The sequence below is a fragment of the Podarcis tiliguerta genome (genome assembly GCF_965153285.1).
Source record: "Podarcis tiliguerta genome assembly, chromosome: 3".
NCBI lineage: Eukaryota > Metazoa > Chordata > Lepidosauria > Squamata > Lacertidae > Podarcis > Podarcis tiliguerta.
The window spans coordinates 352,006-367,750 of record NC_139536.1 but is presented as its reverse complement, the minus strand read 5'-3'; the positions used below and the strand labels follow the sequence as shown (position 1 = coordinate 367,750).

At 51.1% G+C, this 15,745-nt stretch overlaps 1 protein-coding gene and 2 long non-coding RNA genes across 3 annotated transcripts; 1 reads left to right on the top strand and 2 right to left on the bottom strand.

The window, feature by feature from the left end:
* Positions 1-836: 836 nt before the first annotated feature.
* LOC310673854 (uncharacterized protein) lies at positions 837-12,040 on the top strand. Its single transcript, XM_083432593.1, has 7 exons — positions 837-1,054; positions 1,145-1,381; positions 5,957-6,478; positions 6,674-6,755; positions 7,298-7,380; positions 8,103-8,229; positions 8,811-12,040. Exons 3-7 carry the CDS (start codon positions 6,065-6,067, stop codon positions 10,394-10,396), a joined length of 2,292 nt encoding a protein of 763 aa, XP_083288719.1. The 5' UTR covers positions 837-1,054; positions 1,145-1,381; positions 5,957-6,064; the 3' UTR covers positions 10,397-12,040.
* LOC310673997 lies at positions 2,618-4,507 on the bottom strand. The gene is made up of 3 exons (XR_014509294.1): positions 4,117-4,507; positions 3,717-3,776; positions 2,618-3,347 (listed from the first exon to the last, which is right to left on the bottom strand). It is a non-coding gene; the product is annotated as an uncharacterized lncRNA (long non-coding RNA).
* A 2,240-nt stretch (positions 12,041-14,280) lies between the features above and the next one.
* Positions 14,281-15,053, bottom strand: LOC310674024. Its single transcript, XR_014509328.1, has 3 exons — positions 14,959-15,053; positions 14,548-14,748; positions 14,281-14,399 (listed from the first exon to the last, which is right to left on the bottom strand). It is a non-coding gene; the product is annotated as an uncharacterized lncRNA (long non-coding RNA).
* Positions 15,054-15,745: the final 692 nt, after the last annotated feature.

The following is a 15,745-nucleotide window of genomic DNA, read 5'->3' as shown; positions in this document are numbered from 1 at the left end:
GACCTTCCCTTCCTCTGTTGGGTGAGGTAAGGACCCCTGGATGGTCAGGTCCCATCAAATGCGACTGGGGCGCAGAGCCCATCTCGCTTCAGGCAGTGTTGGTCCGCAAACAGCTTTCCGGGTCATTTAGGCAGCAGGACTAAACCGCTTCTGGTCCAAATGGACACCGTGAGAAGTGCCAGAGCGCACAGAAACGCCACAGTGATACCTACTTGCGCTGGCGTGCTTTCAAACTGCTAGAGTGGCTGGTGAAGCTCAGCCAGATGAGCAGGGTATAAATAATAAATTATTATTATTATAGGTTGGCAGGAGCTGGGACAGAGCAAGGGGAGCTCAGTCATGGGGACTGGAACCACAGACCTTCCGCTGGGCAGCCCAAGTCTCAGTGGCTTATAGACCACAGAACCCCCTGCGCCCGATATCCTTCCCTTTTTTTGCGGGAAATTCCCTTATTCCAGCGCCATTTCCCGCTGCTATCGCCTGGGTGCCGGATTGTTAGACATCCTATAGACTGTCCCCGGGACAGGGGAGGCTGCTGATCCCTTGACAGCTCTGGCCCGGCCTGACTTTAGCCCCAGAGGCCAGAAACTGCACCCCCTCCAGCCCCCCAACCCCGCCCTGCCTTTTCCCTGCCCATCCCGGGGGGGGGGGCTCCTTTCCCCCCTCCGGCCCCCAGGCTCCCCCCAAAGGAGACCTCCCAGCTGGGCGCGCCAAGGGTTAAGAGCAGCTGAGCCGCACTCCTAGAGAGGACGGGGAAGGAGGGGGCGGGTCTTCCGGAGCCCCTCCCTGGCCCCTCTGGTCTCCTCCGGTGAGTCTCCTCTCTCCCCCCGGGATGCGGGGGGTCCCATTGTGGGGCTCCTGCAGGGAGGGGCAGGCGGGGCTTTGCAAAGGGGGGGCGGGCGAGGGGGTCCCCAGATGGGGTTGGACTACAACTCCCATCATCCCCGAGCCCTGGCCCGGCTAGCTGGGGGTGATGGGAGTTGGAGTCCAACACCATCTGGGGACCCCCCCCTGGAGAAAGGCTGGTCCAGATGCCGGACTGATGACCCTGCGGGTCCCCTTCCAACTCCGCAATGAAATCAAAACTGCAGCCAAGGCCTAAATCGCAGGGGCTTCCCCAAAGGCTCAGATCTGCATCCCCCAGGCTGAAGAGGAAGCCTTGGGGACTTGGAAGGCACCCAAAGGACATCTAGTCCAGCCCCTGCAATGCAGGAATCTCTGCTCAGTTCCCCATTGCAGGCGGCCATCCAGAAACCTCCACGGAAGGAGAGGCCGCCATCTCTCCTGGGGGGGACAGGGCCCAACAGCTCTTAGGTTTTTCCAAATGCTTAGTCGGAATCGGTGGCTCAGGAGGTCTTGCCATCCAAGAGGAGAGGCCTTGGTGGGAAGGAGAGGCAGTGCGGCCTAATGGTTAGAGTGTCAGACTGGGGCATGGGAGAACAGGGTTTGAATCGCCACTCAGCCATGAAGCTCCCTGGGTGACCTTGAGTCAGTCCCCATCTCTTCGCCTCGCCTTCCTCACAGGGTTGTTGTGCGGGTGAAATAGGGAGGAGGAGAATCACGGATTCCACCTTGAGATCCTTGGAAGATAAAAGTGGTCTGTGCGTGTAATAAACAAATCCCAGGGTGCGGGTGGGGTGAAAGAGGCAGCCCCCTCCACGAGGAATCGGGAGACCCTCTCTCTCAGCCCCCTCTGCTCAAGCTGCAGTTCCCCAAGTCCCCTGGCAAGGAGGGTGGGCTGTTAAACCACTCTAGGAATTGCGGGAGAGGGCGCTCTCCTGTCCACTCTCCGCATCCTGAACAAACTACGGTTCCCAGGATTCTTGGGAGGAAGCCGTAGCTCTTGGAAGGGCTCTGGTCCTGCTTGGCAGATGCAGCACGGGGTCTGGGGTCTTCTTATTGGGCTTAATAATAATAATAATAATAATAATAATAATAATAATAATATATTAGTTATACCCACCTGGCTGGGATCCCCCAGCCACTCTGGGCGGCTTCCAACAAAAGATTAAAAATACATTAAAACATTAGTGATTCAAAACTTCCCCAAACAGGGCTGCCTTTAGAAACAAGGATCTTAGGACTAATAGACCCAAATAAAAAGGCTGTCTTCTTGTTTCATGTGTACATCACAAAATGGGCAGAGATCTCGGCAGCCCAGGGTCAGGATGTGGGCTCTCGGTTCGTGAATCGGTTTAAACCAAACCAGGCACAAAGGGGAAAGAGGACAGAAGTGAGTGAGAGCAGTCCCCGTGGCCTCCCATGTGCCAAGTCAGAAGCGCCTCTGGCTGGGCGGAGAGTCAGCCTCCTCGAGAGTCATTTTCCCTTCTGGGAGAAGGAGGGAGGAGCCGGTGATTGACAGCGGAGCCAGGCCGGAGTCGGGTGCAGTTCCCCCGAAACGCCACCAGGGGGCGCAGCCTCTCTCTCTCTGATTGGCTGCCCAGCCAGTCAAGGGGGCGGAGCCAGCACTTTGGGCGGGAAAAGAAAAGGAGCCGTTTCTGAGGGAGTTTTTAGTCAGGGACAGAGAAGGGAAAAGAGCAGATGATGATGATGATTATTATTATTATTATTATTATTTTATCATTTATACCCCTTCCATCTGGCTGGATTCCCCCTCTGGGCAGTTTCCAGCACATATAAAGCCATAGTAAAACGTCAACCCTGAAAAGCGAAGCTTCTCCAAAGAGCCTTAAAGTGAGACAGGGCTCCTTTGGAGAGATAGAGGCAGAAATCGGGATCTGGAGAGGCCTGGGCTGAGGGAGAAGTGGCTCCATCCTCTCTGAGGAGAATCTGGTCTCTGGCCAGAGGAAGAGCCGGTGGAGCCTCTGGGGAAGGCAGGCAGACAGATGGACAGACAGGCGTCACATGGGGGGCTGAGTCTGGGGCAGGAGAGGGAGAAGCCGGGGGAAGACCCTCCGAACCAGAGCTGTCCACTTTCAGATTTGAAAAGAAGGGATCAGCAGCCTCGAAAATAAGGGATCAACAGCCTCCCCTGTCCCAGGGAAAGTCGACGGGATATCTAACAATCCGGGATAGCAGCAGAAAGCAGCGGGAAACGGCGCTGGAATAAGGGAATTTCCCGCAAAAAAGGGGAGGTTGACAGCTATGGTCTGAATGGGGTCTCCTTCCCGTCTGGAGGGGAAAAGTCTTCCCGAAGGAGAAGGGGACCCCGAGGTCGGTGATCTTATTTGGAAAGACCTCCGCAGTGGCATTGCTAAGAGAACCGGGTCAAGGACGAAAAGCTCCCTTCTCTGGAGGCAAAGCATGAGGCTGCGCCCAAAGCTTTTCATGGAAATGCTTGCCATTACTAGGGAAAGGAGCAGCAAGGCCGGGAAGCATTTGCCCCCCTCTTTTGGGGGACGCGGGTGGCGCTGTGGGTTAAAGCCTCAGTGCCTAGGGCTTGCCGATCGAAAGGTCGGCGGTTCGAATCCCCGCGGCGGGGTGCGCTCCCGCTGTTCGGTCCCAGCGCCTGCCAACCTAGCAGTTCGAAAGCACCCCTGGGTGCAAGTAGATAAATAGGGACCGCTTACTAGCGGGAAGGTAAACGGCGTTTCCGTGTGCGGCTCTGGCTTGCCAGAGCAGCTTCGTCACGCTGGCCACGTGACCCGGAAGTGTCTTCGGACAGCGCTGGCCCCCGGCCTCTTGAGTGAGATGGGCGCACAACCCTAGAGTCTGTCAAGTCTGGCCCGTACGGGCAGGGGTACCTTTACCTTTACCTTTTTGCACACCTCAACGTCTCCCTCAAGTGGAAGAACCGATCTGGAGAGAAGCTGTGCCTGTACTGTTGGCTATTTGCACATTAGTTGTGCTGCAGAAAGCGTGCTGGGGAGACCACACATTACAAGGAACACAAAAACAACTTTTGCTAGGTTTTAATAACAAAAACAAAAACTCCTTTTACACTTTATATCAATAAGTATCACCCATCCACCAAGGTACTGAGAGAGCCAGGTGCTGCTCTTTATATACCATACCCAGCAGCTTAATTAACATAACAGCACCTGCTGTACTGCTTCACAGCTGTAAAACTAGGTCACGTTATTTGCTCTGGCCCTTAAAGAAATACACATCTTGTGGAACAATAATGAACATTCAAATTTAAAGAGACCATTCAACATGTACTACTCTGTTTAGGCCTGTGACATCCTTGAGTTTAGTTTAGGAATAACTTAACTTCTACCTGAAAGAATGCCTCTCCTGACCCAACTTTCTCTCACCAACTTTTGGTGTTTTTTTAAAAAAAGCTTTTCTGGTTTGACCAACTCCTGCCTCAGACTGCAAATCACTAGGTCTTCCCTCACACAAGACGCCCCCCCCCCAACAGCCTGTGGCAAACGGTAGAAATTTGGTGGGGCAACGATAATGAGTGAGTCTGGGACATATTAGTTGGTGCTTAGCAGTGGGCTCTGCTCCAGAGGCTCTTCAGAGATTGGGGTCCAAGTGAACCCCTCATGTCAGCATCTTGAACGGAGCCCCATTGTTGTGGGGACTCAGTGAGGAGGGGTAGACGCATGGATGCCCCCAGGAGATCCTTGTAGAAAAAGGTGGGATAGAAATGCCATTAATAAAGGGAGCCCAGCCAATCATCTGGGTGCTGCCAGATTGGTCTGGCATGACTTGATTTCGAGAAACCTGTGCTGGGTCTTAGTAATCACAGCATCCTTTTCTCAGTCCTCATAGACTGACGGTTTAATTATCTGTTCTAGGACCTTCCCTGGTTGCCTGGTATTGAGCTCAAGCTCACAGGTCGGTAGTTTTTCCTGTTTTTGAAGATGGGGACAACATTTGCCCCCCTCCAGTCTGAGGGAACCTCTCCTGTTCTCCAAGAATCCTCGGAGCTCTAGATGAAGGCTCTGAGCTTACATCCCCAAGCTCCTTCAGTACCTGGGATGCAGCTCAGCAGGTCCTGGAGAGCTGAATTCACTTGAAGAAGCCAGGTGTTCAGTTACTACCTCTTTTCCCATCTTGGACTGCAGCTCCCTCCTTACATCATTTATTCTTTTATTACTAGGTTGGGCATCACTTTCCTTATGCAGCCACACTGTTTTCCTTAGATGCCTCTCACTTTTCTTTCCTCTTGGCACTGCCTGCATTTGGGCCTTCAATATTTCACCTTTAAGAAGCTCCCATTTCTTTTAGTATTTCAGAACATGGGATCTCACCCAGTATCTCCTTAAGGCTTTTTAAATTGGCCGCCTTAAAGTGAATTCCTGACTACACTCAGCTTGCGTTTCCCTCTGTCTCAGGAAACCTCAAGAGGACATGATCACTTCCTCCCAAGTTTCCCAGTACAGTGGTGCCCCGCAAGACGAATGCCTCGCAAGACGGAAAACCCGCTAGACGAAAGGGTTTTCCGTGTTGGAGGTGCTTCACAGGACGAATTTCCTATGGGCTTGCTTCGCAAGACGAAAATGTCTTGCGAGTTCCTGCAATTTTTTTTCGCTCCCCACCCCCTTTTTCTAAGGCACTAAGCTGCTAATAGCCATTTAGCAGCTAATCCGCTAATCCCTTAAGCCTTTAATAGCCGCTAATAGCCGCTAAACCACTAATAGCACTAATAGCGCTAATCCGCTAATAGGGTTGCTTCGCAAGACGAAAAAACCGCTAGACGAAGAGACTCGCGGAACGGACTCTTTTCGTCTTGCGAGGCACCACTGTACTTCCACTTGTTTGATCAGTTCCCATCTGTTGTTGAGGACTAGGTCCAAGACAGATGATCCCCTTCTTGTTTCTTCCACCTTCTGGGTCATGGAATTGTCAGTGCGGCAATTCTGCACGGTCGCTTTCCTTAGACCAGGGCTAGAGGCTTACTTCTCTTTCTTCTTCCTTTTTTCCTGTTACTGAAAGTTCAGAGTCGGGGCTGTGGTGCAGTCCAGCCCTGGCTCCTAGCAAGACTCAGCCACGCTTGCTAAGGAAACATTTTTTGTCTCTTGACCATGTATCAGTCTGATAACAGACCAATATGTTTGCTTTGTAGGCTTGGCTAGCACCTCTAAATTGGACCATCAGAACTTGGCAGAAAACAAAAGGATTCCTTCAGATCTCTTGGAGGCTTCATGAGCAGATGGATGAGCAAAACTCAGCTGGCCCTGAAGCAGGAGGAGGCCCTGCCCTCCAAACTGGGAGCAGTGGGGGATTCGGGGGACATTCTGTGGAGAAGATCCTGGGTGAGGAGGACCCCCTCTGCTCAGATGTGCAGAGCCAGCAGTTGAGACAGTTCTGCTCTCAGGAGGCCAAAGGACCCCAAGAGGCTTGCGGCCGACTCCACCACTTCGACTGTCGGTGGCTGAAACCAGAAAGGCACACAAAAGCTGAGATGCTGGACCTGGTGATCTTGGAGCAGTTCCTGGCTGTCCTTCCACTGGAGATGGAGAGCTGGGTGAGGGAATGTGGAGCAGAGACCAGTTCCCAGGCTGTAGCCCTGGCTGAAGGTTTTCTCCTGAGTCAGGCGGAGGAGAGAAAGCAGGCAGAGCAGCAGGTGAGAGAGACTTTCCTCTGGAAACTCCCAAGGGGCTCCAAGCAAGACAGGGAGCCTTCCAAGATGCTCTCCTAACGGCTCGCCCTCTTTTGAGAAGCAAGGGATGAGATCTGCTCCCCTAAAGTGTTTGCTCCGATCATTCCTTTTCTAATCCTTCTCCCCATTCTCTGTTTTAAATCCTTGTTACTCTTTCAGGGGAAGGATCTCTTTGCGGAAATGGGCCTGGATTCCTGTGAGGCAGAAAAGACTCCGTTGGACGCAAGAGGGAGGCCACTGGGTAAGGAGGAACTAGTCTTTCTTCTCATTCTGTGGATCTTGAAACTAATCTTTAGGTTCTGTTCATCTTGGGGGGGGGGGGGAGCACTTGGGGCCAAGAGCCCAAAGGAGGGCAGATGTATTTTGTTTGAAGAACAAAAATTTGAAATAGGTACAATGTCAAAATGCACTCAACAAGCAAGACCTTTTCCATGGCACATCTATGGCACTTATCTCCAAGTGCAGAACAGGTAGGTAGCTGTGTTGGTCTGCCGTAGGTGAAACAATATAAAAAAATTCCTTCCAGTATCACCTTAGAGACCAACTAAGTTTGTTATTGGTATGAGCTTTCATGTGCATACACACTTCTTCAGTTACACTGAAACAGGCTTCTGAAAGAGACTTCTGTTTCAGTGTATCTGGAGAAGTGCACATGCACACAAAAGCTCATACCAATAACAAATTTAAGTGGTCTCTAAGGTGCTACAGGAAGGAATTTTTTTATGCTGAAGCTCTGAGAGACGCAGGAGCTGATGGCTTCCCTTTGACTTTTGTCTCTCGCAGGTGACAGACGGATGCCCCCCAGACCTCCTCATCCATCTTTTCATGAGAACGGAGGAGAAGCAGCAGCTGTGGAAACAGATCTGGTATGGGGAAAGAGGAGTCAGAGGAGTGGGGCAGCCAGGGAGCCTCTGGGCCGGAAAGAATTTCTCCTCCTCTTGGCTTCTGTCAAAGCCTCTCTCCTGAACAAAGATGGACAGTGCCATTGGAGAAGCTCTATGTGCTGACAGGAATGAACAGCCATCTCTCCTTAACTGGGCTTCGGAATGTCACTATTTTTATGATTTATCAGTAGCTGCAGTTATATTTCTATATTGATCATTAGATGCCAAAATCTAATCAGGCTTCTAAGCAGTTGAGAAGCCATACCAAACAGTGGCCGGGATTCACCTCAGCAGCCCCATCAGCTGTACAAGGGGATTCCCCTCCTCCCTGTCTATGGGCACCCATGAGCCCCTTGAAGTTGGCTGTAGGGCAGAGGGAGGGTCCCATCGCCCCCCAAGCATCGCACAGCGGGAGTAGAGAAGGGATCGTTCTGTCTGGCAGACAGGAATTCTTCCACAGACAGAATGATTTGAAGAACAGCATGTGGAGTTCCACCCATTCACACAAAGATTAATACCCATTATTAGAATGCACAGTAAAATAAATCAGTTGAAATGCTAAAACAGGCATCCAGACCTAAAACGTGCAGCAAAATAATCCCATTAAAAGAACACAACAATGAATGGGCAGAAAATGACTGAGCAATGTATAGTGGATAATCTTTATGCTGTCTCAGAAGAGGACCTTTTTCCTTTTCCTTCAGGGTCCTCTGTGCTTTGAAGATGTCGCTGTGTATTTCACAGAGGAGGAGTGGGCGTTGCTGGATCCTGACCAGAGAGCTCTGCGTAAGGAAGTCATGGAGGAGAATCGTAGGATTGTGGACTCTCTCAGTAAGGATTCCTGCTGGACTATAATATATATTTTGAAATACACCCATACCCACCCACCCCTACCTCCACCTGTGAGAATCCTGCAATATTTTGATGGCGCTCAACAGCATCTGGGATTCTCATTCCCCGCAGCTCACCTTGAATGTAGGTGTTCTGTCTCTGAATATTCTTGCCCCACATATGCCTTTTTAAACCATGACCGGGCTGGTCTGAGCTGCCCAGACCTTCTTGAATGTAACTTTCTGTGTGGTGGCAGAAGACGTAGCGGCTTCTGTGAGGTTTTCTGCTTTTGCTTTTGTCACTTTCTGGTTGACCAAAGAGACAACTGGCCTTGCAGATGGAGGAGATTCCATGATTCGGCCAAACAAGATCCTTCCCGGAAGATGCCAGGCTGTTTGAATCTCAGGTTCCCATCAATCTGTGTGTCATTGAGAGTCAACAAAGGCAGTGAACCCTGTAGTAAGACCTCAGATCTAACTCCCTTCCGTTCTTCATCGATCACAAACATTCATTAGCAGTCTTCCATAATTTGGGGCTCTATTTCTTCCTAAGGCTCTAATGTGTTTCTCTCTTTGATGCAGGCGCTGATGGATTGGAAATTATGAACAAGGGGAACCGTGACAACATTCACACAGTGGGGAAGTTGTATAAATATTTGGAGTGTGGAGAGAGTTATAGTCTTAGCTCCCATTCTACTTCCCATGAAATATATCCTATTGGGAAAAATCGTTATCGGTACTTGCAAGATGGTAAGACGGTTCGTCAGAAGACATTTCTCACTTTCCCTAAAAGTACTCACAGCAGGGAGAGACCATATCAGTGCTTGGAGTGCGGGAAAAGCTTCAGTCACAGGGCTGTGCTCAAGGCCCATCAAAGAATTCATACAGGAGAGAAAGCCTATAAGTGCTTGGAATGTGGAAAGAGCTTCAGGCAGAAAGCTAAGCTCACAGATCATCAAAGAATTCATACAGGGGAGAAGCCATACCAGTGCTTGGAATGTGGGAAGAGCTTCAGTCGGAAGGACCATCTCACTTCCCATCAAACAACTCATACTGGGGTAAAACCATATCAGTGCTTGGAATGTGGAAAGAATTTTAGTCGGAAGGATACCCTTACTTCACATGAAAGAATTCACCGAGTGGAGAAACCATATCAATGCTTGGAATGTGGAAGGGGCTTCATTAAGGGCTGCCAGCTCACTTCCCACCAAACAATTCACACTGGGGAGAAACCCCATCAGTGCTTAGAATGTGGGAAAAGCTTCACTCGCAAGAATAGTCTCACTTTCCATCAAAGAATTCACACTGGGGAGAAACCCCATCAGTGCTTAGAATGTGGGAAGAGCTTTAGTCGCAAAAATAGTCTCACCTCCCATCAAAGAATTCATACAGGGGAGAAACCATATCAGTGCTTGGAATGTGGAAAGAGCTTCAGTAGGAAGAGACGTCTCACTTGCCATCAAAGAAGTCATACAAGGTATGAACCCTATAAATGCTTGGAGTGTGGAAAGAGCTTCAATCGGAGGTCCTTTCTCATTTCCCATCAAAGAATTCATACAGAGGAGAAACCATATCAGTGCTTGGAATGTGAAAAGAGCTTCCGGAAAAGGGTCCATCTCACTTCCCATCAGAGAATTCATACAGGGGAGAAACCATATCAGTGCCTGGAATGTGGGAAGAGCTTCACTCGCAAGAATAGTCTCATTTCCCATCAGAGAATTCATACAGGGGAGAAACCATATCAGTGCACAGAATGTGGGAAGAGCTTCACTCGCAAGAATAGTCTCACTTCCCATCGAAGAATTCATACAGGGGAGAAACTATATCAATGCTTGGAATGTGGAAAGAGCTTCAGTCACAGGCAGGGTCTCACTTCCCATCAAATAATTCATACAGGGGAGAAACTCTATCAGTGCTTGGAATGTGGAAAGAGCTTCAGTCATAGGCAGGGTCTCACTTCCCATCAAAGAATTCATACAGGGGAGAAGCCATATCAGTGCTTAGAATGTGGAAAGAACTTCAGTCGGAAGGGACATCTTACTTCCCATCAAACAATTCACCGTAAGGAGAGACCATATCAATACTTGGAATGTGGAATGAGCTTCAAATGGAAGCAAAGTCTCACTTTCCATCAAGGAACTCACAGCAGGGAGAATCATGGTATTTGAAGATGGGTGTCCTATGTCATCTCAATCTCCTCTTTGGCAGGCTAAGCCTACCCAGCTCCTTCTATCATTCCTTAAATGCTTTCCAAATGGTTTCCAAATGCTTGATTATATTGGTCACCCTTCTCTGCACAGATTCCAACTTCTCAATATCCTCCTTTGATTGTGACATCCAGAATTGAGCACAGGACTCCAGGTGTGGTCTGACCAAGGCAGAAAGAAAATAGTATTACTTCTCATGACCTGGACATTAGACGTCTGTTGATATAGCCTAAAATAGCATTAGCTTATTTTGCTACTGACTCACCTTGTTGACTCATGTTAAGCTTTTGGTGTCCTAAGACCCTTAGATCCTTTTCACATATGCTGCTGGCAAGTGTAGTGTTTCCCATAGAATCATAGAATTGTAGAGGTCTAATGGTCTTAGAGACATCACCTTGCCAACAAAGGTCCGTATAGTAAAAGCTATGGTTTTCCCAGTAGTGATGTATGGAAGTGAAAGCTGGACCATAAAGAAGGCTGATGCTTTTGAATTATGGTGCTGGAGGAGACTCTTGAGAGTCCCATGGACTGCAAGAAGATCAAACCTATCCATTCCTAAGGAAATCAGCCCTGATTGCTCAGTGGAAGGACAGATCCTGAAGCTGAGGCTCCAATACTTTGGCCACCTCATGAGAAGAGAAGACTCCCTGGAAAAGACCCTGATGTTGGGAAAGATGGAGGGCACAAAGAGAAGGGGACGACATAGGATGAGATGGTGGGACAGTGTTCTTGAAGCTACCAGCATGAGTTTGACCAAACTGCGGGAGGCAGTGGAAGACAGGAGTGCCTGGCGTGCTCTGGTCCATGGGGTCACAAAGAGTCGGACAACACTAAACGACTAAACAACAACAACAATGGTCTTACTGGACCACAAGCTGAACATGAGTCAACTGTCTGATGACATCCAGCATGGAATGTGTCCCTCCGTTTTTCAGCATTTTTAGTAGTTTAGCAGTCTCTGCTCTTTTTGGTTTCCCTGGGAGGAAGGTGGAGTGGATGTCTGAAACTCAATGTCAAACTGAAACTCAATCCAGATAAGACTGAGGCAGTTATTGGGTGGTGCCCTAGACCAGATGGGTGGGAGATCACCTGCTCTTAAGAATTTTTTAAAAAATGTAAATACACGATAACTTTAACCTTTCCAAACATAAAAAATATCAAGGTTCAGACCTTCAGACATCCCCGCCATGGGTTCCAGTTCTAAAGATTCTACCTTTTCCTTTTTTCCTGCATCTTTTACCATTACCCATCTACAGTGGTCCCTCGGGTTACATATGCTTCAGGTTACATACGCTTCAGGTTACAGACTCCGTTAACCCAGAAATCGTATCTCGGGTTAAGAACTTTGCTTCAGGATGAGAACAGAAATCGTGCTCCGGCGGCGAGGCGGCAGCAGGAGGCCCCATTAGCTAAAGGTTTAGCTTCAGGTTAAGAACGGACCTCCGGAACGAATTAAGTACTTAACCCGAGGTACCACTGTATTATGTAATCATAGTAACCAAAGTTGAGTTCATATTACAAGTGTCATTGTATCCCTGCCCATGATTTTAACTGTTTACAGTGGTCTTTCAAGTATACAATAAAATTATCCCAGTCTTTTAAAAATACTTGTTCTTCCTGGTTTCCGATCTTTCCCCTTAGTCTCGCCATTTCTGCACATTCCATCAGTTGGGTCTGCCGTTCTTCTTTAGTCGGTACTTCACCTTCTTTCCATCTCTGGGCCAAAAACATTCTCGCTGCCGTCGTTGCATACATGAACAGTCCCTTATTTTCACATATTATACCTAACAGAAAAGCCTCTTAAACACTTTATTCACCTCAGTGTATATCATTTCCCTGAACGCTTTTACCACTCCACAAGACCACCACATATGATAAAAGGTACCTTCTTTCCTTTTACATTTCCAGCGCAAATTTGAGCTGGTTCTATACATTTTTGCAATTTTATTCAGTTTTAGATACCAACAATACATCATTTTCATATAGGTTTCTTTCAACGGAACAGCAAGCCGTAAACTTCAAATCCTCATTCCATAACTTTTCCCATGATAAAAATTGTATATTATATCCAAAGTCATTGATTTAACTTCATCATTTTTAGTATACCATTCTAGGGAGATGGCCTGCTCTTGATGGGGTTACACTTCCTCTGAAGGAGCAGCTTCATAGCTTGGGGGTCCTCCTGGATCCTTTGCTGTCGCTCCAGGCTCAGGTGGCCTCCGTGGCCCAGAGCGCCTTCCATCAGCTTCGGCTGGTGGCTCAACTACGCCCCAGTCTGGACAGGGATCACCTAACTACTGCTGTTTATGCTCTGGCATCCTCAAGGTTAGATTACTGCAATGCGTTACACGTTGGGCTGCCTCTGAAGATGGTTCGGAAACTGCAGCTGGTGCAGAATTCAGCGGGCAGGTTGCTCACCAGAGCAAGACGGTTTGAACATATTGCACCAATCCTGGTCCGACTGCACTGGCCGCCAATTCAGTGTGCTGGTTTAACCTATAAAGCCTTAAACAGCTCAGGACTGCAATTCATTAAGGACCGCCTCTCTCCATATGAACCTACCCGGACCCTGAGATCATCTTCTGAGGCCCTTCTTTGTGTCCCTCCTCCTTGAGAGGTCCGGAGGGTGGCAGCACAGGAACGGGGCCTTCTCTGCAGTGGCTCCCCATTTGACGAATGCTCTCCCCAGGGAGGTTTGCCTGGCGCCTTTTCTTATACACCTTTAGGCACTGGGCAAAAACATTCCTTTTTAATTAGACCATTAGTTAATTTGATTGACATCCTATGTCCTTTTAAAATGTAGTTGGGGGGAGGGTTTATTGGGTTGTTGTTGTTTTTATTTTGATGATTCTGCGGTTTTATATTCTGGTTTTATTTTGTGAATTGCCCTGAAAGCCTGTGGGCACAGGGCAGTATATAAATTTAATAAAGAAATAAATGCCTCCTCCCAGGATTGTTTCCCCCTCTGGATAAACAGCGCCTGCTGAAGTTGGAGAGGGGTAGCGAGAGCGGCAGTAGAGACCCAGCACCCCCCTCTTGCGCCCCAGAGGCTCTTGCTCTAAAGGGGAAGGGGAGGCCAAGGCAGCCCCCCTTTTCCTGCTCACACCAACATGTGGACCTTCCCTTCCTCTGTTGGGTGAGGTAAGGACCCCTGGATGGTCAGGTCCCATCAAAGGCGAGTGGGGTGCAGAGCCCATCTCGCTTCAGGCTGAGGGAGCCGGCAGCGTTGGTCCGCAGACAGCCTTCCGGGTGATTTAGGCAGCAGGACTAAACCGCTTCTGGCCAGAGCGCACAGAAACACCACAGTGGTACCTATTTCTCTACTTGCGCTGGTGTGCTTTTGAACTGCTAGGTTGGCAGGAGCTGGGACAGAGCAAGGGCAGCTCAGTCATGGGGACTGGAACCACAGACCTTCCGCTGGGCAGCCCAAGCCTCAGCAGTTTAGACCGCAGAACCACCTGCGCCCGACATCCTTCCCTTTTTTTGCAGGAAATTCCCTTATTCCAGCGCCATTTCCCGCTGCTATCCCAGATTGTTAGACATCCTAAGGACAGTCCCTGGTGACAGCTAGGGCAGGATCCTGGGCCGGATGCGTCCCCTTTGGCGCGATGCACCTGCCTTAGGGCTCTTCCTGCATGGAGCCTCCAGGGGGAGAGCCAGTCTACCTTAGAGCGGCAGAGCACAAGGTGGGGAGAGGGTGCTCTCCTCCTGCTTGGGGGCGCCTGGGTGCCGGATTGTTAGACATCCCATAGACTGTCCCCAGGACAGGGGAGGCTGCTGGTCCCTTCTTTTCAAATCTGAAAGTTGACAGCTATGGCAGGATCCTGGGCCGGGGGGGGGGGGGCCTTTTGGCGCGAGACACCTGCCCCAGGGCTCTTCCTACATGGAGCCTCCAGGGGGAGAGCCAGTCTACCTTAGAGCGGCAAAAGGCGCTCTCCTCCTGCTTGGGGGCGCCTGGGTGCCACTGTGGGCGCAGGATCCTGGGCCGGATGGGTCCCCCTTGGTGCGAGGCAGGGTCCTGGGCTAGATGGTTCCCCTAGATCCAGCTGCAGCAGGGCTTGAGGAGTCCGGAATGGAGCCTCCATGGACAAGTGTGCCACTGTGGGTGCCACTGCGGGCGCAGGATCCTGGGCCGGATGGGTCCCCCTTGGCGCGATGCAGCTGCCTCGGGGCTCTTCCTGCACGGAGCCTCCAGGGGGAGAGCCAGTCTACCTTAGGGCGGCAAAAGGCGCTCTCCTCCTGCTTGGGGGCGCCTGGGTGCCACTGTGGGCGCAGGATCCTGGGCCGGATGGGTCCCCTTTGGCGCGATGCACCTGCCTCGGGGCTCTTCCTGCTCGTGGGTTTCCCTTGGGGGGCAACTGCGGGGCCAATGTGGGCGCAGGGTCCTGGGCTAGATGGTTCCCCTAGATCCAGCTGCAGAAGGGCTTGAGGAGTCCGGAATGGAGCCTCCAAGGAGCAAGTGTGCCACTGCGGGCGCAGGATCCTGGGCCGGGGGTGTGTGTGTCCCCTTTGGCGCGAGGCACCTGCCCCAGGGCTCTTCCTGCACGGAGCCTCCCCGGCCAGATCCAGTCTACCTTAGAGCGGCAAAAGGCGCTCTCCTCCTGCTTGGGGATGCCTGGGTGCCGGATTGTTAGACATCCTAAGGACTGTCCCCGGGACAGGGGAGGCTGCTGATCCCTTGACAGCTCTGGCCCGGCCTGACTTTAGCCCCAGAGGCCAGAAACTGCCCCCCCTCCTGCCCCCCCCCGCCCTGCCTTTTCCCTGCCCATCCCGGGGGGGGGGCAGGGGCTCCTTTTCCCCCTCCGGCCCCCAGGCTCCCCCCAAAGACCTCCCAGCTGAGCGCGCCCGGCGGGCCAAGGGTTAAGAGCAGCTGAGCCGCACTCCTAGAGAGGACGGGAAATGACGGGCGGGGGCGGGTCTTCCGGAGCCCCTCCCGGGCCCCTCTGGTCTCCTCCGGTGAGTCTCCTCTCTCCCCCCGGGATGCGGGGGGTCCTATTCTGGGGGCTCCTGCAGGGAGGGGCAGGCAGGGCTTTGCAAAGGGGGGCGAGGGGTCCCCAAATGGCGTTGGACTACAACTCCCATCATCCCTGAGCCCTGGCCTGGCTAGCTGGGGTGATGGGAGTTGTAGTCCAGCCACATCTGGGGACCCCCCCCTGGAGAAAGGCTGGTCCAGATGCCGGACTGATGACCCTGCGGGTCCCCTTCCAGCTCCGCCATGAAATGGAAAACAGCAGCCCAGGCCTAAATCGCAGGGGCTTCCCCAAAGGCTCAGATCTGCATCCCCCAGACCGAAGAGGAAGCCTCTCACTT